Source organism: Athene noctua, chromosome 2, assembly GCF_965140245.1.
Source record: "Athene noctua chromosome 2, bAthNoc1.hap1.1, whole genome shotgun sequence".
NCBI classification, from domain to species: domain Eukaryota; kingdom Metazoa; phylum Chordata; class Aves; order Strigiformes; family Strigidae; genus Athene; species Athene noctua.
The window spans coordinates 163,821,834-163,849,380 of NC_134038.1; the positions used below are offsets into that span (position 1 = coordinate 163,821,834).

The window sequence follows — 27,547 nt, forward strand, 5'->3', positions numbered from 1 at the left end:
CTAGACAAAGCAGAAAGGAAATGCCACTTAGCAAGCCAGTGATAAAATGAAGATTTTGGGTTTGGGAAAATAAGAGACTCTTGCAGGGTCAAATCCTGTCACGCGCTTTTAAATCTCTCCGTGTCTTGTATTCCCATTCACAAGAAGATGCCTCTTGGTCTTGCAGTGGAATAAATCCACGTAGTTTTCCTCCTCCTGCAGTCCTAGCTAGTGAGCCAGTTTACTGCAGGGTTTCTTAGTAGCCTTCAGTGCCTGAGTTTGCCCTTTGCACCTTTGGAAAGAGAGGGACGATACGTGATCTCTGGACAACTTTCCCACTAGAGCAGAGAGGTTCCTTTCCCCCAAGGTGCAGAGCACAATGCCCGTCAGCTTTTCTTCACTCCGAAGTGAGTTAATTCCTCTCGTCTTGTCAGTTCAAACAACCGCAGCCTGTAGGCCTTCAGCTTTCTCCGACAGCGCCCTTGCTCTTTTCACAGCCCTGTGTATTTTGAACACACCAATCTGACTTTCCCCTCAAGTCACTCCCTATCTTTTTTGCAAGGGCTGGTAATGAACGTTTTTGCTCAGTTTTCCCTTCGCTGAGATCAGACCAATACCTGGGCACCACAGGGGAAGATCCAAATACACAACCAGCAAAGAGACTCTTTGCTAGGGAACCGTGAAGTCGGCCACATGGTAAAGAAATGTAATGTTTGATATCCAACAAGTTACTTAGAGCAGCCCGTAGTTTGTACACGGAAGGATTATAGGGCTGATGTAGAAACTGGCTTTTGTCAGTTCCCTGACCTGAGTGTTTTTAACCTCTCCCGCCACTGTTGGTACAGGTTTGCATTCCTGATCCCGACCGACTCTGCAGAGGCCGTTGTAATCTTCTAGAACACTGTCATCTGGTGGTGGTTGTAAGTCACAGCATGTCAATACAAAAGTGAAAAGGGCAATCAAATCAGGCTGGACAGATGCTCCGATTACCCATTTTATTCATATTAAAGCTTTGAGGGTTCCAATCAGAGCACTACAAAGGTGTTGCCGGGTGGGGGGGTGGGGTGGTTGGTGGCTCAGACTTGACATGAGGAAACATTTCTTTTCCGGGAGGGTGGTCAAACCCTGGAGCAGGCTTCCTGCAGAGGTGGTTGATGTCCCAGGGCTGTCAGTGTTTGGGAGGCCTTTGGACAATGCCCTTAATGCGAAGCTTTAGCTTTGGAAACCCCCGAAGTGGTCAGGCATTGGCCTAGGTGGTTGCTATGGATCCCTTCCAGTGGAACTCTTGTGTGACATCACAGCTCTTCGGTGGCTGTGCTGCAGAGCTCAGTGCTGCTCAGGGGCAGAGTGCTGCTCAGCTGCCAGTTGACAAGAAGTCAATGCAGTAGTGGAGCACTGCTAAGGCCAGAGTGAAGAGAGAGATTCATACTCTCCCTGAACACTAGCAAAGCAGTGATGAACTGCTGGAAATATTTCATCTCCTGTACGGTGAGCACCAGAAGCTCTCTCTTCTAAATCACTGGTGCTAGGTTAGGGAGCAGGAGTAAGAGAGAGTAGGCTGTCGGTATGAATTGTTTGGTGTGAAATTTTTCAGCAGGACGTAGAGCTTCCATGGGGAATGGTTATTCGGTACTAGTTGAGGGGTTTGACTTTCAAGTGCGAATATTGGGTCCACTTGGTCAAACTATGATTGATTTTGGAATAATCTTAGGGGGTCTATGATGCTGGAGTTACATCATTAGTATCCAAATTTTACAAAACGTACCCACAGATTTAGGCTATAAAGTGAGTGTAAGCTCCAAACACCTGTCTCTCTTGGTAATCCTTTCAGTGGTCTGATTGTCAATCATGTTTCAGAACATCCAAGTCTGTCTTGTGAGACGGGCATTTTGCAAGGCAGATTTTAGGTATGCCACCTCAGTGATGGTTCTGCAACTAAGCGTTAAGGGATTTAGGGTAATTTTTTTTTTTTTTTTTGGCAACACTTTGTTCATTCTGCTTATATTGTACAGTATACGTAATGAGAGATCTTGGTAATTAGTTACTTTGTACATAAGAGATTGAATTTTGAAATATGAGGCTGGCAAACTATGTTTGAGTTGGCTCGGTCTGGCTTGTTGCAGCCTCACTCAGCATGAGGTGAAATTTGTTTGAATAGATGTTCAGTGCTGACAGGAACAAGTTCCTAGTGACATAAAATGTGTCACCTTCTTCTGCCCTTTGTTTAGATTCAATTTTGTAAGTGGGGGTGTTTCCTCTTTGGTCAGGGTTGGGTTTTTTTTTTAATTTCTTCAAGGAATCAGATGGTATTGCATATGGAAATGCTTCAATCCCTGTCAGTTTGCAGTACTTTTATCCTGAAGCAACTGTACTATGTTCCTAAAGTATTATGAGGCTTGTGTTTCAAATCTGGTGTAAAAGGACCATGGTCAGAAACAATCAAACTACCTGATTTTGTGACGTGCTCTTGTGGCTGCTTCATGATGTAGTCTGCTCTGGAGACTTTGTAGTAAAGTAGAACTTTCCACAGACAGTACGTGGAGCTGGTTGTTTTCTTTAAAAGGAACATCTCGCCTGGACTTTACTGAGATGTTACAGTTAGTAACTGTTGAAGTAAATTATGATACGGAATAATTAGTTCTGCTGTTAATATTTTTCTGGATATATGTGATCTCTGTGTAGGTCCCTTCCGAATCCCGTTTACCAGTTCGGAACAGAAGGAAGACCTATTTGTTCCCAGATGGGAATCGTGAAGACACTTTAACACCAGAGGAAGAGGTCAGTTGAGAACAGTTTTTCTATGTTCTTTAACTTAAAAAAAAAAAAAAACTAACTTTTTTTCCTTGATTAGCTTTTTTTTTTGCTGCCTCAGTCTCACTGTTTTCTGTGCATTTATAGGTATGAATAGTCTAATTGTTCGGTTAAATAATGAAGTGTTTAAGATGAGTAAAACAGACCTTTAAGCTGTAGTGGTTGACCCCCAGAATAGGAAACCTTTTAAGTCTGTCTTCAGGTCTTGAAAATCTTACCTCTGAACTGAACTCAGCAAGGCAGTGGGACCAAAGTAACATTCAGAGAGACTAACTTTGGGTTTTATGCCTCTTTTAGTTGAAAAGTTGGGGGAATCCAGTTAACTGCCCAGGTAACTTGAGGTGGATGAGCCTGAAGGCTTGAACTGAGCCATGGTGAATGTTTCTAACCATACCAATAATCATTATCAAATGTGAAAAAAAAACCCGAAAAACAAAAAACAAGCCCCAAACCAAACTGAGTCTAAATGATCAATCGTAAAATATCATTAAAATCACTGTCAAGATGATGGGTAACCATGACTTGCACAATAGAGGAAGCTGAGGAGTTAATCTGCACTCCTCTTTTTTAATATTGAGTAGTGTGGCTTTTTCTCAGTGGCTTGATTTGAAAAAGAAAAACAAGCAAAAAAAGCCCTGATTTAGAGATTGTGAAAATATAGGCCGGTGGGGTAAAGCAGGGAACTTCTGTGATTCTGTAAGCTTTGTCAGAGGAAGCGCTGAGTTCCCAACCAGAAAATTGAGGTGTTGGGATTTGCTACAAAAAAGATGTGTTCTCTTGCAGTGGAACAATGCCCTTGAATTCTTAACACCACGTTTTCTTGAGGAGATGATCAGTGACACCTGAAATTTGTTTTAAATTCCATTATGAATGCTACACTTTACTTTCCATAAATCTACTTAATCTGGTGTTTTAAAATTAAATTTTATTAAAGTATTCTTGTCAATTAGATTTACAAACCCTTTGTGGTTTCTTTTAATTATTTTTATGGTATCAGAATATGTGATTTTTGAAAGCAGGGTTTGTCGTTAGTCTGTAGTTCTTGGTAAAGTATTGGTCTTCCTCTGTCAGTCCGGTAGTAGCAGAGTAGATGCTTTGGAAATGATAAAGCAGAAGATAGATAAGCTTATTATTAGCTCTCCAGTTAGGAAGCGAAAAAGAACAGGGAATGGAGACGAGAATAAAAGGTAGGAGTGCTTTAGTTTCAAACCCAGTAAGAGCAGTTTATCCACCAGGAATAAATCAGTTGCAACAAGACAGTGCTCTGGAGCAGAATACAGGTTTTGTTCAGGCCAGGCGAAGTGCAGTTTCAAAATCCAAACAGACTTCTTGTACGGCTGGTTTTTGCTCTCTTTGCTCTGTCTGAACCTGGGTGACTGCTCAATTCACTGCCTTCCTTAACTGTCTCGATGTCTTTCTCTTCTCTTCTCTGTTATTTTTGTACGTCTTAAGTTTGCTCCCTGTCAAGCATTTCTAAGGCCCTTTTACACTGAATCATTCCTCTTCTACATTTACGTTTCTGTCTGTTTCTCTGCGTATCCACAGAGCAGAAGCTGTGGGTGTAATCGTGTAGCAGGTACATGGATGGTTATGATAAGTGTACAGCTGAAATACCCACCTGGACAAGCCTCCCCACAGGTATGGGGAGGACAAGGGGGAATTGTTTCCTTCTTCACCGCTGTGTTGTCTTTGTATTATGTTGGTGTAAGTGCCCAATCTGTACCTTCATTCGGGAGGAGGGATGCCCAGTAGGCAGCCTGTCAGGATACCAGGGTGTTGTGTTTGTGTGCAATCCCATTAGCTGGTGTTCAGGGTTGGCACTGCTGCGTGGAGCTTTTTTGCAGGGACAGGTTAGCGGTATGTGATGGCGTGCTGCAGGCTGCTTGTGTTGAGGTGCGTCTCACTGCGCGTGGAGGCCGCCAGCACAGGGCATATGGCGTGGCCTGAAAGCGAATTCCTAGCTGAAGGAAAAGAGCTGACAGGCTTCAGAGAATTTGTCACTAGTGGTAAAGGTGGGCGTCATTCTTTAATGTGTCTCAGAAATAGTTTAGCTTGCTGGAGTGGAATTAGCAGCGACTCCTAGTCCGTGCGTCCCAACACGTGGTCGTGAGGGCAACATTGTGCAGTAATGCTTTCAGATCCCTTGTGTAGCACTGGCAGCGTATGGTGCCGTAGCACAGAACCTTTTGTTTTAGAACAGCGTGAGTACTTCAGCCGCATAAAGCAATAATTGCATTTTATGTAAAAATCATAAAGCCATTTAAAATAAGAAAAGGACTGCTTAAGACGGCATGCTAGAACGAACTTGTACACAGGCTTTTACAATAAATTTCTTCTCTTAATCATAGGAAAATATTTTTGTGTCTTTGAGATAAGTACAGTCTTCTGTTTACTACATCAAGAAGTGTGTCACAATATTCTAAAAAAACTTGGGACAACAGTAAATGCAACTATTTTAATTACACGTTCTTCACTTTTTAAAGGGGTTACACAGAAATACATTATTTTAGAAGTTTAAATCAGAGGTGTAGCTTATTGGATTTAGTTGCTATCTGAAACTGCCCACATGTGCTAGTTGCATGCTTGATTTTTCAGCACGAGACGATTCTTCTAAGGGCGTGGTAGCTGTTTGGTGTCACGCATGTGTTAGGCAACAGTCGTTCCTTTGCCCAGGTCAGGTGTCTGTTTCCCGGTCTTCAGTATGTGTGTCTGCCTAAAAGCAGTGCAAAAGTCATTATTTGCTTTGAATTTTTGCAGCTGAGTGCCACTCAGTCTTTGGCCCAGAGGCTGCAGCTCCGAGTTCCCTCCACGGAGTCTTTGTTTCGAAGCCCGGTAAAAGAGTCCCTGTTCCGCTCTTCTTCTAAGGAGTCCCTGTTCTGTTCTTCTTCCAAGGAGTCCCTGTTAGGCGCTGCTTCGAAAGACTCACTGAGTCAGCTGGACTTGGACACAGCTGGTCCCAACCTTGATCCGCGTTCTGACACCGACAGCGAAACAGAAGAGCCTGTGGGAAACGCGGACAGCCTCAGCAAAGAGCAGATGCTGCAGCGACGGTGCAGTTGCTGGGGAAAATGCTCAGAGGTAGGCAGTGTTGTGAGTGACTTAGGTGGGTGGAGAGGGGAAAAAGATGAGGCCAACACATACTGCAGTAGTGGCTCATCTTTTTGTTTCCCTGTCTGGAGCAAATCGATGGACTTAGAGCTAACCTGGAAGTTGTGATTGCAAGTCTAGTTATATTTGGTTCAGATAGGTCAAATGCTTTTCTGTTAATAAAACAGGGAAATCCCTTTCTTCTCTTGTTTGTAAATAATTCCGTGTTGTCAGCAATAGAGGCTAATTAGTGGTTCCTTACACCAAGTAGGCCTATGAAGGTTTCTGCTGAAAGCCTGTAGCAAGGGGTGGAGTTCAGCACAGAGGTGAGCAGGGCTCGTACTCGCATGACAGCAAACTGACTTTTCTTCTGGAACTTGTTGTTGAAGTGCACAGTGCCTCTTTTGTGCAGACGTGATAGGCAGACGTTTTGTTTCAGATAGGGAGGTTCTATTCCCCATAATTTCCAGGTATTCCCTGAAAGCCATTAATTCAAGGACTATTTCTCTTGCTATTCTAATGAAAACCAATGCTGTAAGTAGTTTTGCTACTAATTTTTGAAATTGTTGGGAAAAGTAAAGGTTTCAACGTGGTGGTGTTGGATTTTGGGTTTTGGGAGTCTGTGTGTGTATTGTATTTAAATCTGGACATTTGCACTGGCTTTTACAGTTGTTCAAGTGTTTACTGCCCTCAAGTACAAAAATACCTGTGCAGCCCTTTGGCTGTCAGTGTCAAAATCCTTGGAATCTAAAATATGTGTACAGCAATTACAGTATTCAACATATGCCTGAAGAAACAGTTATCTTCCATTAATTCAGTAATTGTTGTCTCCTATTAATTCTTTCATTCTTTTCCAGGTAGTATTAGGAGACAAATTTTTTAAAAAGTTTATCTAAACAGTGTTGCCACTGTTTGAAAATTCTTCGAGTTGTTGGTTATGTTTGGTGGATCTTTTTGTTGGTTTTTCTTAGTGTAGTCTGTCTAGAAACTCTTAATTTTCTCTATCAGAAAGGCTTATGGTTTGGTTTTTTTTTTTTCAGTTGTTGTGAATTTCTTAGGTCATTTGGAAAGAATTGTTTTGCCAGAGCTCTGAAGAATGTAGTTTCAATATATAAGGAGTATTTAAGATGTTTGGGGTGTTTTTCTCATTTAAAGTAGGATCCAAAGTTAGCATCTCAAAAATATGGGAAGGGAAACCATCCATAGAAGGTTTAGTTTTCTTTTAAATGTAAAATGAGTATGACTTTGAAATTAGAAGTAATTTTGAACTCTGAAAAATTTTTATTTTAAATAGGATTTTGAAGAGATCTTTTGACTTAAAGATTTCTCGGCTTGGAGTTTTGGCTTAGTTTTCCTTTAAATTTTCAGCAATTTGGAAAGAGCATATTCTCGTTCCAAGTGCCATTATGCTACTTAAGCTTTGGATAACTTAGGCAATTGTGATCAAATTTTTAATTAAACAGAATTGTGCAGTTACTCATGAAGTCCTTTTGTCGGCTTACAATGAGAAGTGTTGTCCGCTTCCAGTCTTCCTTTGCCTGCTGGGTATATGCAGAGCACATGGAATGAAAACTTTTGTTATTACAGAGAGTTGTTTTTTTTCTAGAGTTGTAAGGGTATTTTTTAACATACACTCAGTGTAAAACTACTTTCACTGCAGGTCTCTGGGATGTGAACCCTTACAAATGTACACCCCTGTAGGGTAGCTGTGTGGGATGTAACTTTCTCATACGGTTGGTTTTTGACTGCCTGTGTTGAAGCACGGCTCTTCTTGGAGGTCTTTTCAGTGAAGGGAAGACAGCGCATGAATGCTGAATGACCTTATTGTTTTGACATGTAGGCTTTATTTTTTTAAGACATTGGAGATATTTTCTAAATGGAAGGAGGAAACATTGATTAAATTTAAGTATGTTTGTGTCAGAAGAGCTTTCTCAAATGAAGATAAGAGTTTGAAAATGCAGATAGAGATAAAACTAAGCAATTTACTGTGATAGCTGTAAGTGCATGCATTATCAACGTTATACCTGATTTCTGTTTTTTAGCTAGTGTCTGCTTATCAAGTTATCCAGCGGGAGAAGCAGCAGCTACAGGTAAGCATTACTTTTTATCCTCTTAGAATGTGTAGTGCAAATACAGATTTAATTCTCAGTGCATTGTGTGTGTGTTTACACAATGCATTGTTTATGTGTGTGTGTGTAACAGAAGACTCCTTAGCTGTGATTTCTGAGGAATAAGCTAATACTGGTTTGTCAAAGTAACGTTGAAGCTATTGTAATCCAGCCTTTTGTTATTGCATCAGCTGAGTTCAGGTGATTGCCAACCCACAGTTGGCAGTTCATGATAACCCACATTGAGCTTGACTTGAAAGAAAAATTCAAGTCGTTAATTCTTCTGCTGAAGCAGAATTCTGTGGATTTATTTATGCTTTATATATAAAGTTACATTTAATAAGCCTGATGTTTATTCTTTCTTTTTCTAAGGACATTCTGAGTCAAACTCAGGGTAAAGCACTCCGCAGAATTGGAGAACTGAGAGAGGTAATTTACTTTATTGGTTGAATATTTATACCACACATACATAGGCTCTTTCTCTGCCTAGCTTTTTTTTGTTCACTTTACAAAATATTTTCTGTCGTGCAGCAGGGTTTTTTACCGCCTGTGTTTATTTGTTTATATGGGGTTGTTTCTCTGACTCGTTTCCCATTCAGCAGCTTATTGTCATCCTCTTAAGTTGGAGCAGTTCATCGTACCGACTGAACTGCTTTTCTGTTCATTGGGAAATAGGTAGAAATGTGTGTGGTTCTTAGAGTATTGTTGGGTCCAGCAGTAGATGTCCCTGTGCAACTTGTTGCTCTTCTATTAAGCATTAAGAAAGGCTAATGTTAGGCAAATACAAGTAAGAGACACTTTTAAATAAAAATTTTAATGACTGTCAGTATAAAAAAACGATAGAATTTTAAAAACTGCACACTTGATCTCCATTATAATGTCTCCATTGCTTTTATGGATTTGTAGCGTAGTTTATTTGCATCATGAGATCAGGTGGGTTGTGTTATGATTGTTGTCTGCTTAGGTTATAGTGAAATTAAAAGGAGAAGCTCTAATGTGTAGGGTATTGATAATAAACCTGCTGAATTTAATTAAAAGACAGGCAATCGGGCAGAACAAATGAAAAGGGCAAGTTGACCAAAGCCGTATTGTCAAGCTTTGGTGAAGCAGGATGCGAAACGGAAGCGTTTTCACTGCCCCGAGAGCCAGTGCAGCGTCGGTTCAGAGATGGGTGCACGAGGGCCTCTCTGTCCATGCTCTGACCTCACTTGGCAGCTGGGTACCAGCTGGCTCAAAGCCAGGGGCTTTCTCTGTGCCTGCACTCGTGTTTTGGCGTGTGCTGTGCCGAGCAGCAGCGCTGCTGTGGAGGGTGCAGGGCCGTGGTGAGGTCCCACCTGTGCCTGAAGGCAGGCGAGCTCCAGGCAGTCAGGCGTCTCTCGCCCGCGAACGAGGGCCGGGGTCTGGCCCTGGAGGGTGAGGGATGTGACTGTGAGCATCCGGACATGCACGTACCCAAGGCTCCTGCTCGCCTGCAAGGGGCTGCCCCGGTGCAACATGATTTCAGAGGAGGTCACCGACAAATTGTGGAGCTTCTACTTGAGCTGTGCAGGGTGTGATCCAGGTAATCAGGCTGTGAATTGTGTAAGCCATGGGGATAGCATTTTGGTTGGGATCTGTGCTGTTTCTGCCCCAGCAGCTGCGAACGGGGGGCCAGAGTGCTGAGCGTGTGGTGCTCAGCTGAGCTGGAGCCTGTGCCTGGGCTCTTGCTCTGTCCTAAGCTAAGCTGTCAGCCCATAGGAGGGGAAAACCCACAGCATTACTGACAGAAGTGGCTTGCCAGTGGCTTTTTTTCCAGTTCACTACAAGGTCAAATGAAAGAAGCTCATTCTGTGTTCAGTCTCTATCCGCATGCTCCAGTAGGTTTGGTTTTCCAGCTTATTGGTACTTGGTAAAGTTTGGAAGGCATGTATGTACACCAGAGTTAAAGCTTTTCACTATGAAGAAGGGTTGAACATGTGCCTGCTTACTTTTCACATTTGCTATTACAGCCTTTCTGATTCATATATGTATATAAAAATATATGTATTTCTGATACACGTAGATTTCTATATAGATTTGTTATAAAATTTAATTCCATTCTTGTAAGTCTTGTAGATCTAAACATTCCTTCAAAGCTAATATTGAAATCTTTTTTATTAATTGAAGACCTTCAAAAAATAGGTTTTTGGTCTTTTAGAAGCCCAAGTTACAGCATGAGGTAAAACAGACCTAAAAGAAAAGTTACAGATCAAATGGTACATTGCCATTGTGGGAGCTAAAATGGTACCAAATAGATCATTCACTGATGTAATAAGTTGTTATCAGAAGTTAAGTTAAAAAATCTTTTTCTTCATCGTGCAGTCCATTTTCCCCATATATATGCTGAATCAGAGAAGTTCCTTTTAAGAGGACCATGTAGGAATAAACTAAGTCTTCTCTGAGACCAAGCTGACAGTGTGAAATAGTCCCTGGCTGTCAACGTGTCTTTTGCTTACCTTAGTTTTCTCTTGTTAAGAATAATTCCTCAGCAGCAGTCTTCCGAGTTCTCCTTGTCAGACAAGGATCAGAAGGGACTTGGGGACCCAAAAAGACTATTTCGATGTTGATTTCAGTAAAACTCTTTGTCACTTGTTGTTGCACTGAGCTGCTTTCCTTGGCTTGGACGGAATTGCTTCTAAAGCTCAGGAGCGCAAGGCAGAAGCGTGATCAGTAGCTGTTGAGACCCTGAGGCAAGGCATGGTTACAAAGTGGATATAGTTGCTTGGGCAAAGAGAGGAATAGTTTTCCCGGTGACAGCTCCCAGCACTGTCCTGCCTGCGTGGCTGGGCAGGCTCAGCTCACACGGCTGCGGATCTCAGAGCTGGTATCAGGCTCTGCTCTGGCAGCCGGGATTCAGGGCTGAAGGTAAGGGTTAGGCAGCAAGATGGATAAAAGCAAGATCTGCAGTTAGAGGAAAGCAATGCAGGAAGCATTTAGTGCCCTGTGTTTTGTCTCCTGTTTGCTTTTTCATCCTTTCTGTCGTCCTTTATCTTTTCCTGGCTCACAGAAGCCACGTTTACGGGTGCCGCTTGCTTTATACAAGCGATCTGTGCAGAATAATGGTCGTAGAAGCATTCATTTCCTGGGTAAATCACTGGGAAGATATATATGGATGAAGTAAATATTGAAGGAAAAAAAAAAAAGAAAGAATACAAGTTTGGGAAATTGCTTACAGTGCGTGCATGAAATGTGTCTGGTTCCCATTCTCTCAATAAGGAGTTAGATGTGAATCAATTTAAATACATTTCTTTTCTATTAGAGCAGTAAGTATTTAAAGGAACTGAAATATTTAAACTTTAAAAGCACAGGAAGGAAATAGAAGAAACCTCCCTAAGGCAGTATTTTATGATTACACAGATCCTAGTAATGCATTTAGGTAACGTCGAGGAAGTTTCTAAAGGTGTTCAGCCAAATGAATGCAACTAAGCAGCAAGTAAAGCCACATAGTTCAGTTCTTTGGCATCCCCTGACTTGCTGATTTGAGACCCCTTTGAGGGATGAAAAAGCCAACTTTCTGCTCCTCTAAGTGCCATATGTCATACTAGAGTGCTAGCCTGTTGGAGGAGCATGAGAGACACTGACATTTCTGCTGTTTCAGTTGACTTAATCTGGTGGCTAAATGAAGAACCGAGTTTACTGAAGTGCAGTCTTCAACTTCCAGAAGGGTTTTTGGGAGCAGGCATGAAGCGATCCCTACACAAACTTGTGTTTTAGAACAAAAGAATTGTGGATAATTCTGCATTAGATCTAGACTCCTGCTGGTTTAATGCTAGTGTTATAATGGGATGTTCTTATGTGGTGTGGAATGTTGTATAGTAAAAGAAATACCCACTTTGTGGTTGTATTCTAGGGTCACAACTGTGAAGAGGCATTTCTAATATTTCACAGTATTTTGATAAACCTTTCAAATTCCCATGTTAGTTTCATTTGAGATGTGTTTGTTTATGATTCTCAGGAGCTCCAGATGACACAACAAGCAAGGAAACATCTCCAAGAGGAATTTGATGCTTCCTTAGAAGAAAAGGATCAACTTATTAGTGTCCTGCAAACTCAGGTGAGATACCTTACCCAACAGATGTGCTTTAAAACTGCTCTTCCTACTTTTTTTTTGCTTTAAATTACATATTTCCTATCATGCATGTCCATGTCTTTTCATAATTGCTGCGATGTTGTTGAGCTTCTTGAGAATTTATGTTTATCTAGAAAATAAATGCATCTTCGTGGTAGAGGATACCCTTGCACGATCTCACTCGTGTTAAATGTGATTGTTTGATATGTGCTTACATTGTATTGTCTTTGTTATCCAGAACATAACATTGGCAGTTGTTTGAGTTCGGCAAAATTTATGTGTTTTGCTTAATTGGTCTTTTCTTCTCCACTCATATTGAAACTATTTTTGTGAATTGGAAACAATTCTGATTTTTGAAATGCTACAAAAATTCAGCCAGATTATTCCTTTCTCTACTCGCTGATACCAATTTATTTAACTCTCTCTAGTTCTGAAGAGGAAAACATGATCTACTTAGAATCCTTGGGTTTTTCTAACAAAAAGAACATTTTATTTAGGTATCATTGCTGAAAAAGACGTTACAGAATGGTCAGATACGCACTGAACTGCCTGACTCGACTGTCCCATCTAAACGACAAGTTCAAAGTCCAACAAAAGAAGTCGGCACAGAAACTCCTGTGGAACCAGGAAGCAATGGTAGGTATTGCAGCTTTTTGAAGAGATGTTGAATTTTGGGAAAGAAGCCTGCTGTTATTGATGATGGAGTAACAATACTTAGGGCTGAACATGTCATAGTAAGGATATATTTCCTGGAAGGAGACAGTTGTTTTGAAAAGAGTGTGGCAGCTAGAGGACAGGATAACCCTTCAAAGAGACTAAATTTTCATGAGAATTCAAGTCTGATGCGTCTCGCCTTTGTCAGAAATGAGGACAGTATTGTAATTATTGTATTTGATGGAAGGGGTTTTTTTTACTCTCCCCACTCAATATGATTAAGAGATTCTGTCCCCCATAAGCAAGGACCTGTGCCTGGAGTTCAGAGAGGACACCAGTTGCCAGACTTTCTCTTTTTTTCCACACACACCGACTACCCCTCCCCTCCCCAGGAAAAAGTAAAAGCAAAGATCCATTTTGATATTCATGCTGTTGAGTAATCTAAGTGTCCCCTCACACCAGGAGGTTATTGGAGTTACGGGACTCCCAGTATTGCGTCTATTTGATTACTGAGCAAGGGACATTATAATGCTGATACATAATGAATGTGTCATTGGCATCCTGCATAGAAAGACAGGGACAGAGGTGAACATGCATCTTTCAGTTATCTTTGTTCAGCATCTGCCATGATTTTTGTACGTTAGGATGATATGAAGGCTCAGATCAGAGATTTTCTGTCATGTCTTTTGTAGTGCTTAGGAAATAATTCAAGTATCTGGGCCCTGAGAATCAGGGTTCAGGACGTTTCCTGTGCGGGAGTGTGCTTCTGGACTATAGCATGTAAGACTGACGAACTGAACCTCTGAATTTGTCTGTCCTGTTTTCATGGCAAGTACTGGGACTGACTCCAGAGCATCAGAGGGGAACACAGAGTGAAATAAACAGAGCAAAAGGGACATAGATCTTTCTTGACTATCATGTACTTTTTTTTCTTTGAAGCTTTTGAAGAGCTTGAGAGGGCTCTGAGTCTTGCCCAAAAGGCAGAGGAAGCCCAGAAGAAACTGCAGGCAGAAACGGATAAAAAAATCAAAGCAGTAGAAAAGGCAAGTGAGGAAGAGAGGGTAAATCTTCAGCGGGAGTTAATCAGAGTGAAACAAGAGGTGGTTGAGATTATGAAGGTAAAAGCTGAGACTCACCCTGTACTATTGGCTTTTAATCTAATAATTCAATTACAATTAAACTATAGTTGTAAAATACATTAGTATATCATAACGTCATAAAATTTTCGATTTAGTAAGTTCTATAAAAATTAATGTCTAGGGTTAAAGATTTACTTAAGACAGAACAGAAAACTCCCCATATAGATTTTATTTTTCTCTAACAGTTTAAAATCAGTGAATGAAAACACCTGTAAATGACAGTTCTTGTGTTGGCATTTGTGATGTTAGTAATTTTTCTAAGAGAATACACTGATGCTTTAGGGGGAGAACTTCCTTGCATTACATTATTCTTAAATAAAGCATGTTCATAGATTGTAGATAGCTGGCTACATAGGGTATCATCACTTGACTTTCTGGCACGTGAAATAACAAGAATGCCGGGAAAGCTAGAGACAGAAGTTCCTTTTCCAATTTATGATCACATTTGCACTGACACTGAAAACACACAAGTTCACCTTGGTAGATGAGTCTTTAGAAGATCTGGTGTTTCCTTTGGTAGAGCTGTGAAAGACTTGAGAAGGAAGATGGACAACTTCAAGCTTGAAAATAGCCCCTGTCAGGGCTCAGTAGGAAGCGTTCAAGTGACTGATACTCAAAGGCAGCAAAGAGATGGTTCCGGTTTCCTCTCTCTGTTGCACTGCTTTTCTTCATGAGAAATAATACAAAGTGTTATTGAATATGAATGTGACATTTTTTTTCTGACTGATTGACAGAAGTCTTCAGAGGAGCGTGTTGCTGAACTAGAAAAATGCCACAAAAAAGAAATGGCTGCCAAAGATCGGGAGCTAAATGAGAGGTTACAGGCCCAAGAAAAGGCGTTCCAGGGCAAGATGAAGGCAGCTCTTGTGAGTATCCCTGCAATGTGTAGAAAGGTGTTTCTCTGAGTGTGAGGTGGAACTAGAAGTCTTAATCTGACCCTGTTCTGTAGCGAGAGTCCTTCTGCTCTCAGAGATACAAAGCGTCCTCCAAAAGTCAAAGAGGTCAGACAGCCTCTTCAGCAGCATGAAGGGAAAGCAGCTGTGGTGATACAGGCTGAATAATGACAGTTAATCACTCTCCCTGCTCACTAACAGCTGCATCTTGTGGGAAAGACTTCTTTTATTTTTAAAACTCCTTTTGTTAGACATTTTTTAAAAATTTCTTCCTCTGGATCACTGGCGATTAGCCAGAGCAACTAGAGTAGAAGAGGTTCAAAGAATGAGGCTGTTACTTGAAAAGTGTTGGTATCGTTGTGGCCGATGGTGCTGTATTATGTGAGCAGGGTTAACTCTTCATAGTGTTTGACCTCAGAAAAGAATTTCCTTCCAGGCCAGGCTGGGAGGAATCACTGGATTCTTTGTTCTTTTTCACAAGCTGTAATCCACTTTAGATCATGTAATTTTACCTAACAAATAGTAGATTCTCTTTTGTGCTCCTCCATGATGGCTGGTGAGTAGGACTGAGGGACTTTGACAGTCTCTTCCTGACTATTTTTTTTGCCTACCTATTTCTCAGGTTATTTTTTAATTATAAGGACTAGAAGCTTGAAAATAATTTAGCAATGGAAGCAAGTGAGAACAGACCTTTAGTCCTCTAAGGTGTTACTGTCAATCATGCTAAACAAAACAAAATGGAAGGCTGGATTGCATTAGGTTTTTCATAGAAAGGCGAATGGTCCCCAAGAAGAGAAAATGGAAGTGATTTGTAACGGTTTTGTTTACACAGACGAAATACAAACTCTGTGCTTGTGGTGAAAATACAGGTGTGCCTAGTGTATGACTCCTATTAACTTGTTTGTAAATATTCAATTCTGCTGTTTTTGGAGGTGTGATGACTGTATTTATTGTTTTAATCATAATTTTTGATACAGGAAATAAACCGGATTGAGTATTTAAAAGCCCTTCAAGAACAAGAGGAGCAAGGGTCCCTAGCTTTAGAATTATTAGAGCTGCAGAAGAAAGCAATACAGTCACAGTGTGACAAGAAAGTTCAGAGGATGCATCAAGAAGTAAAGACTTCTAGAACTGTGAGTAAAGATTCCAAAGGGGTAGATGTTTACAGGAATTCCTTTTAGTATATATTCTCAGTGTGACAGTTTACAGATACTGTGGATTTGTTGCGACTGGGTTGTTTTAATGTCACAGTGTTTAAAAAACACACATCTGCATTCACTTTCTATCATGGCATGATACATTAATTTGTATCCCTCTGCATAATTTTTATGTATGTTCTACAGGAGAGTTAAACTTCAAGCTGTTTAACTCCTGGGTACTGCTAGCGTACACACACTTACAAAGATCCTTGAGTAAATAAGAAAATGTGCTTAAATTTTTGAAGTGTCCCATGCTTTATGTAATGGGTCAGATTGCATTATCTGCCAATGCAAGTTTGTACGTTATTCCGCCACTCCCTAATATTAGTTTGAAAGTTTTGCCTATAGAAGCATTTTACCTTGACAGCAGAATTTCCACGAGATGTGTGGAATTAAGATAAATCAGTAGGTGTGTACAAAGCTTGGTAGTACTCGTGTAGACTCCTGATGTCTTTCATCCTATGTGTTGGCACTTTAGCTTAATAAGAAAATATGGATGTGTATCTCATAAATGTCCCAGGAATTATTTTATTTGTATTAGTTAAATTCTTTCTAAGCTTTTATTGTATGTGTTTTCACCACAAGGAAAGAGAAAACCTTTTATTAAATAACTAACCATAATGGAAGCAAGTCTGAGAAGAAACTAGGTGAATGAAAGGCTGCCATAAAGAGTTAATATTCACTAAAAATAATGGAATAAGTTACTTGTAGTTATGTGAACCTGGTGAGATTTTGAAAAAAGTTGATCTTGCTGCCTTATGAATATTCATATTCTTTTAAAACTTTTTTTCTAACAGAGGATTCTTGAACTGGAAAGCTCTCTTGCAAAGTATTTGGAAGAGGCCAGAAAGCAATCAGAAGAAAAAAAGCAGCACAATAAGGAAATAAGTGATATAGTTGAAAAACACAAGAATGAACTGGAAAACATGAAACAGCAGCAGGAAAAGCTTTGGACAGAAAAACTTCAAATCTTAAAGCAACAACAAGTAACTGAAATGGAAAAAATGAGAGAGAAACAAGAACAAGAGATAGCTACAATTTTGAAAGAGAAAGAAACAGTTTTCCGTGCACACATAGAAGAGATGAATGAAAAAACGTTACAAAAACTTGATGTGAAACAAGCAGAGTTCGAAGCACTGTCTTCTGAGCTATCAGAAGCACTAAAAATTCGTCATGACTTGGAACAAGAGCTCTCTGCATTGAATAGTAAAGTGTGTGAAGCAAGGCAAGAATTGGAAGAAGAGAGGAAGAGGCACAAAGAAGAGGTTGAAGTTATGTCAAAAGAGCATGCAATGTCTATTCAAGGAGTTGAGGAGGTACTCAAAGAGGAACTCAACCAACTCAGGCAGTCATTGGAGAAACTTGCGGAGCAGGAAGCTAAACTAAAAAAAGAGCTTGAAAACAAGCAATTGGAGTTCAGTCAGAAAGAGAGCGAATTCAATGCTAAAATGTTGGAAATGGCACATGCCAGCACAGCTGGAATCAATGATGCTGTGTCAAAACTAGAATGTAATCACAAAGAGCAGCTGGAGAGTCTTGCTGAGGCTCACAGGAGGGAGTTGGTAGAAATTACCCGGAGTTGGGAAGAGAAACTCCATCAGCAGGTTGAAGAGCTCCAGGAAAAGCATGAAATGGAGCTGCAAGAGAAGGAGCAGGAAGTTGGAGACCTGAAAGAGGAACTTGCCACCTGCAGTGCTGAGAAGGAGGGCTCCAGAGCAGAAATAACCCGACTGAAGGGAGAGCAGGTGACAAGGGAGGAGTCCCTGAAGGAACTGCAAGAACAACTAAGGCAGTCAGTGTCGAAGGTGAATGCTTTGTCAGATAAGGAAAGTGACCTGAAAACGCAGTTGAAGAAATTGGAAGGTGATCTTAATCAGGCCCTGAAAGAGCAGTCAGGACTTGAGGAACAGCTCAGTGAGCAGAAAGCAGTTGAAGAAAAGGACAAAGCCAAAATTACCGAGCTGGCTGATGAAAGAACACTAAATTTAAGCTCCAGCTCTGATTACTTAGTAAATGTGCTAGGGTTAGGTCCTTGGGTCCCTGAACAGTTTGTGTTCCAGGTGGAAAAGAGGGAAGCGAGTGAGTGAAATTTTAAGCTTTACTAGAGTTGTGGTGGTGGTGGTTGTTTTTGAAGGATTTAAATACAGTGTTTATAGGTCAGCCTCCCTCCCTAGCTCCTTTCTCTGAGGCTCTGTCCAGATAGGCACCACGGCCCTTAAAGTAAGGTTCTGTTCTATGTGGGATGCAGTCTGTTTGCATAGTTTCTGTGCTAAGAGCTTTCCTTTTTACTTCTAAGGGAACAGTTTGTCTGCTTGATGCTTGCAGACAAACATAGTTTTGCTCCAGTAACATTTCAACCAGGAGCTCGCAGCGAACTTGGTTCTGAAGATGCTCTTGTAAGATTCTATGGTTCTTGATGTAAAAAACCTCTAAAAAAACCACCACCCCCCAAAAACCACCTCAAATTAAGAGTAAATAGAAGGAGCTGAGTACGCCAGGTATTGAGGATTTTTAACTAGAGTACTATGACCATCTATTAAAAAAAAATCTTAGGAAAGGTTAATTGTTGATGTGTTTTTGACGGCATTTTTGTCATGTTTTCTTTATGTATGCTTATGTGTTTAGAGTAGACAGGTGTACATATATATGTGAATACATATACGTGCGTAACATTTGCTGTAGATACTGCGTGTGTATATACACATGTACACCCATTTCCTTAAGTAGTTTAGGGAAAGTTTTTAATAACACAGTTTTTAATGTCTTTTGATTTCATCGAAGGAGATTCTGTTTAACCGAAAACTGTCAATTATGCTTATTTTAGCTGCTTGTGAACACCATTCATCATTTTGACTGTTCTCTATTTAGATTCATGTACTGGAAGACCAGTTGAAAAACTATGAGAAGAATGTGAACGTCACCTCCGTTGCAACACCATACAGAGGTAAGTACACTGTTTTCATCACAAGTAAGTTGTGTGCTTGAAAGATACGCTTTGGTTTAGACAATTTATTAAAATGTCAGTCTCTTTCAAACACTTGTATCATACTTTTATGGCATCTTATCCCCGTTTTGTCTTCTCTGTTATAGCAGAGCTGGTGTGTGATTTCAGATGAGGGAGTCACAGAGCATTTTGTTTGGGGTTTGGTTTTATGTCATGCAGTTAGAGCTCTATATCGGAGTTCTTAAGCTTTCTCTGGGGAGAGTGGTATAAGCAGTGGCACTCAAAAGTGGATAGGGAGGAATTACCCATTTGTCTTGGCTAATTAGATACACGTTTTATGACTTTAAAGCTCGTGAACAATACTGGATTTTACAGATCTGTCTTGTGTTACGTGCTTGGACATTGACTCTTCTTGTGATGAGAGTTCCTTTGCAAGATGATCTGCTTTGACACAGTAATAAGTAAAATCCCAGTTCCCCTTGTAATCTTTGAAATATGTGTCCCTGAAAGTGGTTTTGGAGCTGAAATCCCCTGGCATTTCAGGCAAATAACCGTCTCCTCGTGACTGGAGTCATGGTGCGCGCAGGGAATAGAACAGCAGAGTTACCCCGCGTTATGCCGAGCGCTCTGCAGGAGCAGCTCTGAGGCGGGTCTGAGGGGTCCCCCCAGGAGAGCAGCTCTCTGCAGAGCAGGTCCCAGCCCCCCGGGAGACAGGGGCAGAGACGGGCACAGCTACAGCATCGCTCGGGCAGGGACTGAAGGCCCCGGGCTGAGCTCAGACACGTCCCCTGGGCCCTTGGCAGGAGACGGGGGGGCCGGGGGTCCCGGGGAGGCCGGTCCCGGCCACTGAGGCCTGTGAGCACCCCCAGGACCCTGACAGAAGCAGACGTGCACTGCTCATGTGCTCTCCCGTGGGCACTGATAGTTGGCTACTTCAGCTGGGAGGGACGTACAGTGATGGGTGCAAGGGCCTGACCAGTTCACTGCTAAGGTATCAATGGCATTGTCCAAATGACTCTCAACCACTGACAGCCCTGGGACTTTGACTGCCACTCCAGGAAGCCTGTTCCAGGGTTTGACCTGCCCTGCCTCTCAGGAGAGAAATGTCCTGTGAAGTCCAAACCTCTGACAACACAGCTCTGAGCCATTCCCACGCGTCCTGGCGCTGGGTACCAGGGAGCAGAGCTCAGCACCTCCCTCTGCCCTTCCCCTCCCCAGGAAGCTGCAGAGAGCAGTGAGGTCGCCCCTCAGCCTCCTCCTCTCCAAACCAGAGAATCCCCAGGGTGCGGTTTGCCCTCTTGGCTGCCGGGGCACAACTGCTGACTCCTGACGAGCCTCCTGCCAACCAGCACCCCCAGACCCCTTTCGGTGTTTGTTGTTACTCTATCCCAGGTGCAGAACCCAGCATTTGTTCTTGTCCAGTTGCCTGCCGTTGGTGAAACTTGGATTCATATGAGTGACTCGCAGTATAAATGTTCTCTTGTTTTTGTTTACACAGATGGAAACCTTCACCATGCCGACGTTTCCCTCTCTGAGGAGCCTGTCGAGTTTGAATACTTGAGGAAAGTGCTTTTTGAGTATATGATGGGTCGTGAGACAAAGGTATGGGAAGTTGTATATGGTGACACGTGATTGAGGCTAGAATACAGTTTTACATCTGTGCTGTATGGATTTGAATTGCCATGTGTTTGTGATTCCTTACATGCTGTTTATTACTGGCACAGCATTCGATAGGCTGTCACACTTTTTTCCCAAAGAGGCATGATCCATACCTTAGTAACTTTGTCAACACGCCGAGGTGAGTGGCGGGGGGAGCGGGGTTGTCACATCTCTCACCGATGTACCGATGGAGACAAAAACCTGTACAGGTAGGTATGGGTCTATTAACACAAGTCCTGTCGTCACTCGAGTTCTATTGTGAAAGCTGGTATGCACAATATTAGCTTTTTAGTAGCTCTGAAGATGATGAAATATCTCTTTAATTGTTGCTTAAAGATGTTTTTTAGTGCTCCCTCATCTGTATACCTTCTCTAGATAGTATTCATTTACCCTTCAAAGCAGTGAAAAAACCTGCACAGTAGGCTTCTTACTGTATGCTGCAAGCCTGTGAAATCATTCCTAAGTTGGAATTTTACTAGCTTGTAACAATACTGATGCTTAGAGACTGACCAGGTTCAGAAGTTGTATGTCATAACACAAACATTTTCTTTGGATGATAAAACTTTAACTAACCTTTTTCACTCATTGAGGTTATTTCTTACTTCAAAACATTACTATACATGCCTCAAAACTTTGCATTATAAATCTCTGCGGGTTTTTTTTCCTTTTAACTCTGATTTACTGAAGTTTGCAGTTGATTAATAAGAGCAACTAACAACAATCAGTGCTGAAGTAAATTGGCTTTAGGTCTTGATTCTGTCTTTCAGTTGCTTTGATTAAATTAAATATATATAATAAATGTATGTATGTATGCATTTATATGCATGTATGTGTTTGCAGACACATATATGTATTTATTTGCCCTGGACATTACGTTCTATTTAACGAGAAGATGCCATTACAACATTGCCTGCAATCAGGCTCCTAAAATATGATGGATATTGAGAGGAGAACAAATAAATTGGAAAAGATAGAGATCTGGTTCCTACAACAACTTAGGAAAGCTTTGTTGGAAAGTTGGTATGATCGAAAGAGGAAGTATATTTAAACAACCAACCAGCAGAAATAATTCTCAAAGCACTACAACTTTTAGCTTTGGCAAGTTAGATGTAGACAGGTAAGGGAAGATGACAGAGTTCTTACAATAGAAAGTGACTGTATTCTTCCCTGCTGCGTGTTCATACCAATTTGATTACCTCGTAGCAAATTTTAACTGAGGGCAAATATATTTTTAAATGCATTTCCAAGCATTTTAGTGCATATGAAATTGATTTACTTATAGATGACTTTGGGTTGGTTTTTTTTTTTAGACAATGGCTAAGGTTATAACAGCAGTATTAAAGTTCCCAGAAGATCAGACTCAGAAGATACTAGAACGAGAAGATGCTCGACCATTGGTAAGTTAAAGAAGTAAACCAAGTTTATGAAGAGATTAGGTTGCAAGAATAAGGAATTAGAAACTTGCTTTTGAGTCTCCTTTTTCCCTGTGTCCACATTAAAGAAAACTCCTTTTCTCCCTCCTTCCCTCTTCTTCAGTGGAATGTCAAATTCCAGCTGTAGGTTTGAGTTTGTAGCAAAAGTGAGGGGGAAAAAACCCCCCGAAGCGTATTTTCTTAACTAGTACTTCTTATCGTCAGTTAAGCCATATTTCTGGTAGCTGTGGGTACAACAGAACAAAGCAAGTTCAGTCATCACTACTATTCTGTAGATGGGTTTTCTAATCAAAAAAGTAATCTGACAGAAGATTTGTGTTTCTTAAATTCAGAAGTTTCTGTGGAGTCAAACCAGTTTTCATGAAAAATATGTCAAGAGAGATTTTTTTCAGCCCTGTGACAAAATTTCTGGCTAAACCAAAAGCCATTTTTCTTGTAGAGTAGAAAAGTGACTAGCTCCATCACTTGATACACGTGTGTTTGAAGTAGGATATGTATCTTGAGTGTCCTCACAAGATTGGGGTTTTTGTTTGCTTGGTTCTTGGTTGTAGTTTTTGAGGTTTATTCCGAAGAGCCTGCTTTATTTTTGTCCTGAAAAAACATCAAAATATGTGAGGATCACTCTAGGCCAGGACACGTTAAAAACAAGAGTCTTAAGCGCTTCACTTAGGTTTTGTTTGGTTGGGTTTTTTCCCAGTTTCAATACATTTCTTACTGTGTGACAGTTGCTCAGTATTTACCAGACGGGTGAATTTGGGTTTGAGAAGCAGACGCAAACACAAAGAATATATGAACATAAACATTTCTTTGGTGTTATTGTTGGGATTTTATGTATAGTAGCGATTTTTTATTGAGAGAAAACCTGCAGTAATAGTTCTCTCTACATTGTATCTGGAGTCAACATTGTGATCCCCCTCTTTGTGGGTCGGCTTAGTACAATATTCAGGAATTGAACTGAGAGGAGGAATTGCATTCTGTTTCTCTTGCTGGCCTTGCATATGTATTTGTTTAGCACTGGCAGAAACAGAATAAAATACAAGTTTGAACATTCTTACATTTCAATTGAAGTAGTTACGTTAAAGTCCCGTTGATTCATTGAAACAACATCAACAAAATTTTTTACCATTTCGTCTTGAAGTATCAATTCTGAGGAAAGTGTTAAATACTTCAGCATGTTCCTGTACACTTAGCAGGCTTGAGAGTCTTGCCATCTTAAATATTCAAAACACTTTTAAAATGATAGAAATGCTGGTAATACTGCAGCTCCAGTAAGTATCATGCATCCCGGACAGGAATTTCTCTTAATGCTCTCTTTCTCTGACCTTCAGGTAGAAAGATGGCACTTTGTGGTTGTTTTGTTTTGGCAAGCTAGAGCAATACTTAGGAAACATTTTGAGTTCTCTGTTGGCCAAAAGAGAGGTTAGAGAGATGAACCTTATTTTTCAGTCCCTTCAGCTTTTTGATACTCGAAACGTGGTCTTCCTAAAACAGATATTCACAACTTCTGACACCAAAGAGACTTGAATTCATCCAGCAGGTTTTGGTCCTTCATCTTAAGTTTTGTCTAGAACATACAGTGAGGTTTTCTGCAGGCTCCAAGCCCTTTGGTTGTTAAGGATACTGTCATTCAGAGCGCTGCATGTCCTGATCAAAAACGTCTTGGGTTTCACACAGCAGTCCTTTCTAATTTCTTAATCTAATAATTAATCTTAGTAATTTCTTAATCTAAGTTATTGTGATCTGACTGTAGCCCTCTCATCTGTAAGTAGTAGATGTGCACAGAGTTACCTACGTTATTAAGAGAGTAGCTCCTCTGAGCTCCTTTTTTGGACAGGCACATGTCAGATTGATGGGAGACATACTGTACTGCTTGAAAAAAATCATTACATCTTATAAATATGAGAATGGATTATTTTTAAAAAGGTTGATGAAGAAAAGATTCTCCGTAGAGCAATTGGGATGTGATTGCATGTAAACATCAGTCCCTTTCTGAACTGGAGCTCTGGCTTGGTATCGAGAGAAACTGGAGCAGAAAGATGAGGGAGAACAACTTGGGGAGCTTTATGCTCTCAGTTCATTGTGCCTTTTCTCAGGTTGTGTTAAGCTACTTTCCTTATGACTCTGGAACTCTAATTGCAGTGGTACAGACAAGCAGCAGCTGATTTAGGCCTAAGGGTGCAAGCTGCATCAGAGCAGAGTAGCCAGGCCAAACAACTCACAAGCCCTAGTGGTTGAGAGGGCAGCAGGATATGGACGTACACCGTTAAAACTCTCTGCACTGCCCGATAACGTTTATTAATTTGAGTCATTAGTGCTGTGGGAAATGTAATAAACTCTTCAGGTGAATTCTACAGCCTAGAGTCAGCCCAACTTTCCTTTTCGTCCTTTGCAACTGAAAAGCTTTGCACAGTTGCCAGGAATCTGCAGCGTGTCTGAAGCGATCGCTAGCAGTGGGCTGAAATGCAGCGGCTGGCCGGCACCACCGCCACCGCAACACGGATTCGTTTAGGCTGTCGCCACTGCCAGGTACCACAGTGCAGCTGACAGGCTGTCTCCCTCTCTTGCAGTCATGCAGAGGTGGCCCCCTACAAAATAACATCTGTTTCAAAGGAAAACAATCCATTCCTCTTAGCAAGCAGCCACGGTGTCTCCTTTATGTTGGGTTCTCTTAAACCTCTGCATACAACAGCGGATGTGCTTTATTGCACTCAGAAAGCAGCAGAGGTTGGGCTGTCTGTCTCCTAGCCTTGATCGCCTCTTGACTAAATCGGCAACGGTTTTTTCTAGCCCTCTGTTGAAAATCATTGTTGTTAATGATAGGACAAAGCTATTTACAGCACTGTTGCAGAAAGCGTGTTTGAAACTGAAGTTCTTGCCGTGCGGTCTGTAACGCTGGTGTAAAAAGTTCCGTCATTCTCAGCTGTAATTGAAGCGTGTCACAGAAGGGCTTGATTTTGGCCTTAATGTCAGCAGTTGCCTGGTACACTTCCATAACTTCATATGCACAGAAGCTGTTCAGACCTCATTCTTGGACTGTAGCTTCTTTCTTTACCTCGAGTATTTTTGTGACGCGTGTCAGTTGATAGTCAGCAGACGGGAGAAGATTCTTGCGTGTATAGAACTTAGGAAATGAAGATGATGCTGACTTCATTGTAAAAGCAGTAAATATTTTCCTGGTAGAGGAGGCTTTTTGCTCGCCCCAAAGTTTTATTTCATCACTTCCCTTTTGGTGATAGGCCTTGTGCAGAAAGGCCAACTCTTTTTTTCATTGGATTAACCTGCAGCGATGTGGTAGACTATTTCCAGTGAGACTCCTGACTGTTTTGCTGCAGGTTCTTTTCTTCTCATCATAGTTTCTCAACAGTTTTGCAGCTACTGGAATGGACTTACTTGCTCGAAATCGGTTAACAATTTGACAATTTGACCTATCTGAAATCCTTCCATCTCCTATTCACATCAATAAACAACAGTGTCACCATTAAGAGCAACTTAGAAGCATTTAATATTAAAATAATAAAGCAGCATTTGCTCATTTTTTCTAACTGTTCTTTCTTCTAGTCATGGCTAAAAATATTCTGAAGAAATGCTGATGTGTGGGAGCGTATGCCGGGTCGTAAAGCTTCTGCGGCGCTGACAATGTAAAACAGATAAGAAGGGAATCTTTAAAATAACAAAGCAGAAACTTACCTACCGGCTGCTCACGAGAAGTACTCCTTGTCGAAAGTGCTGAGAGGAACCGCTTTTTGAAATGAGCGTGCACGAGAGGAACACACGGATTTGCTGTTATTTTTAGAGTGTACAAGAATACATAAGGACTTGTTTCTCTAATAAAGTCTGGAGCTTGACTGTTAACCATATTGGTGTGTGCCTTGACTCACAACCTCGTCCTGCAAAAAGGGTTTCCTGCTACAGTGGTGAGAATGTCTCGTGGTGCTGCTGCTTAGTTCACATCTCTGTCGTTGTCCTTTGATAAGGGACAAGAAGAAAAGCGGAACAGCAAGAACCAAAAATATCTTCAGATAGTACCTGCTGGTGTGGTTTACTTTTTTTTAAATTGTCTTTTTTTGAAGGGTTGGTGGACAGGGGAGGGGCGTCTCCAGATATCCCACTTTGTCTGGAAACGATGTTGGGCTAGCAGTGGTAGGTGTCTGTAAGAATCCGGTGCTCAGAAGTGAAAACTCCAGATTGCTGTAAATGGAGCTTCTTCATGGAGCTGTGGCAACCAGAAGAAAAAAAAAAAAAAAAAAAAAAATCTAAGATCAGGAAGTGTTTTTAAATAAATAAATGGCTAGCCCTAACACCCAGAAGGGTTAGCAGCAGCTCACTATGCTCGGCATCAGCACCAGGCTGTTGCCTCATGAGGCGTGACGACCTGGTTTGGGAAGAACGGCACGGCGACCAACCCCAGGCCGCTCGGGCCATCAGCACACAGACACCAAGGTGGTGGATGGCAAATGGCGTTTATTCGTGTGTAACACAGCATTATACAGCTTGGGTCGACAGCGTCACTTCCGTCTGCTTACGTCGTAAACTCAGCGTTATTGCCTGTCAGGAGAGGGGTCCTATCTTTCCGTACAGCGCGATATCTTCCGGCCGCCAGACCCTAACAACCCCATCCCTAACTACCGCACCAGGCTGTCAACAAATCCTGCGGGTGGGATTGCCACCACGCACGGGAACTTGGAAGAGTTTATTTTCACGAGGTTTTTAGCTCTTCCCAACTGAATAACCTCAGTGCCTCAAGATCTTTGTGTGTATTCTTAGCCCTGCTGACTAGAAATGATGAAGCAAAAGCTTTTTCTTAATGACCGTGCTTAAGGGGAAGATACTACAGTATAATCAGAAAAATCCCAGCAGGGAGATAATTGATAAATTATAAATTGATAAATGATTAGGACTATCCCAAGTGACTGGAAGTTGGCCAATGTGACGCCCATCTATAAGAAGGGTCAGAAGGATGATCTGGGAAATTACAGGCCTGTCAGCTTGACTTCGGTACCTGGGAAGCTGATGGAGCGGCTCATCCCGAGTACCATCATACAGCACACGTGGGACAACCAGATGCTCAGGCCCAGTCAGCACGGGTTTATGAAAGGCAGGTCCTGCCTGACAAACCTGATCTCCTTCTACGACAGGACGACCTGCTTAGTGGATGAGGGAAAGGCTGTGGATGTCATTTACCTTGACTTTAGCAAGGCCTTTGACACCATTTCCCACAGCATTCTCCTGCCTGGCAAAACTGGCTGCTCGTGACTTGGACAATCACACGCTTTGCTGGGTAAAAAACTGTCTGGATGTCTGGGCCCAGAGAGGTGTGGGGAACGGAGTTAAATCCAGTTGGCGGTGGTGTCCCCCAGGGCTCGGTGTTGGGGCCACTCCTGTTTAACCTCTTTATTGATGATCTGGACGAGGGGATCGAGTGCACCCTCAGTCACTTTGCAGATGACACCAGGTTGGGTGGGAGTGTTGATCTGCTCGAGGGTAGGGAGGCTCTGCAGAGAGACCTGGACAGGCTGGAGCCATGGGCTGAGGCCAACTGGAGGAGTTTCAATGA

General features: G+C 41.6%; 1 protein-coding gene and 1 long non-coding RNA gene across 4 annotated transcripts; both read left to right on the forward strand.

Moving 5' to 3' along the window:
- The first annotated feature begins 603 nt into the window (after positions 1–603).
- On the forward strand, positions 604–5,973 carry LOC141958209 (uncharacterized). The gene is made up of 3 exons (XR_012633244.1): positions 604–899; positions 2,662–2,757; positions 5,683–5,973. It is a non-coding gene; the product is annotated as an uncharacterized LOC141958209 (long non-coding RNA).
- A 1,855-nt stretch (positions 5,974–7,828) lies between these two features.
- Positions 7,829–26,239, forward strand: LOC141958205 (golgin subfamily A member 4-like). 3 transcript variants are annotated; one of them, XM_074900978.1, is made up of 12 exons: positions 7,831–7,967; positions 8,358–8,414; positions 11,959–12,057; positions 12,570–12,708; positions 13,666–13,844; positions 14,600–14,731; positions 15,736–15,891; positions 16,755–17,762; positions 18,826–18,901; positions 20,400–20,503; positions 21,871–21,957; positions 25,552–26,239. In XM_074900978.1, exons 3-12 carry the CDS (start codon positions 11,968–11,970, stop codon positions 25,570–25,572), a joined length of 1,992 nt encoding a protein of 663 aa, XP_074757079.1. In that variant the 5' UTR covers positions 7,831–7,967; positions 8,358–8,414; positions 11,959–11,967; the 3' UTR covers positions 25,573–26,239. The 3 variants fall into 3 exon arrangements, with proteins under 3 accessions (XP_074757080.1, XP_074757079.1, XP_074757081.1); XM_074900979.1 differs by lacking the exon at positions 21,871–21,957 and having other exon boundaries at positions 7,829–7,967; XM_074900980.1 differs by lacking the exons at positions 7,831–7,967; positions 8,358–8,414; positions 13,666–13,844; positions 21,871–21,957; positions 25,552–26,239 and having other exon boundaries at positions 16,755–18,036.
- Positions 26,240–27,547: the final 1,308 nt, after the last annotated feature.

Excerpts from the sequence above, each read along its gene's own strand:
- LOC141958205 (XM_074900978.1), top strand. The coding sequence starts at position 11,968 with ATGACACAACAAGCAAGGAAACATCTCCAAGAGGAATTTGATGCTTCC. Across the intron at positions 14,732-15,735 it reads GCAAGATGAAGGCAGCTCTT|GAAATAAACCGGATTGAGTA; the intron begins GTGAGTATCCCT and ends TTTTTGATACAG. Across the intron at positions 15,892-16,754 it reads AAGTAAAGACTTCTAGAACT|AGGATTCTTGAACTGGAAAG; the intron begins GTGAGTAAAGAT and ends TTTTTCTAACAG.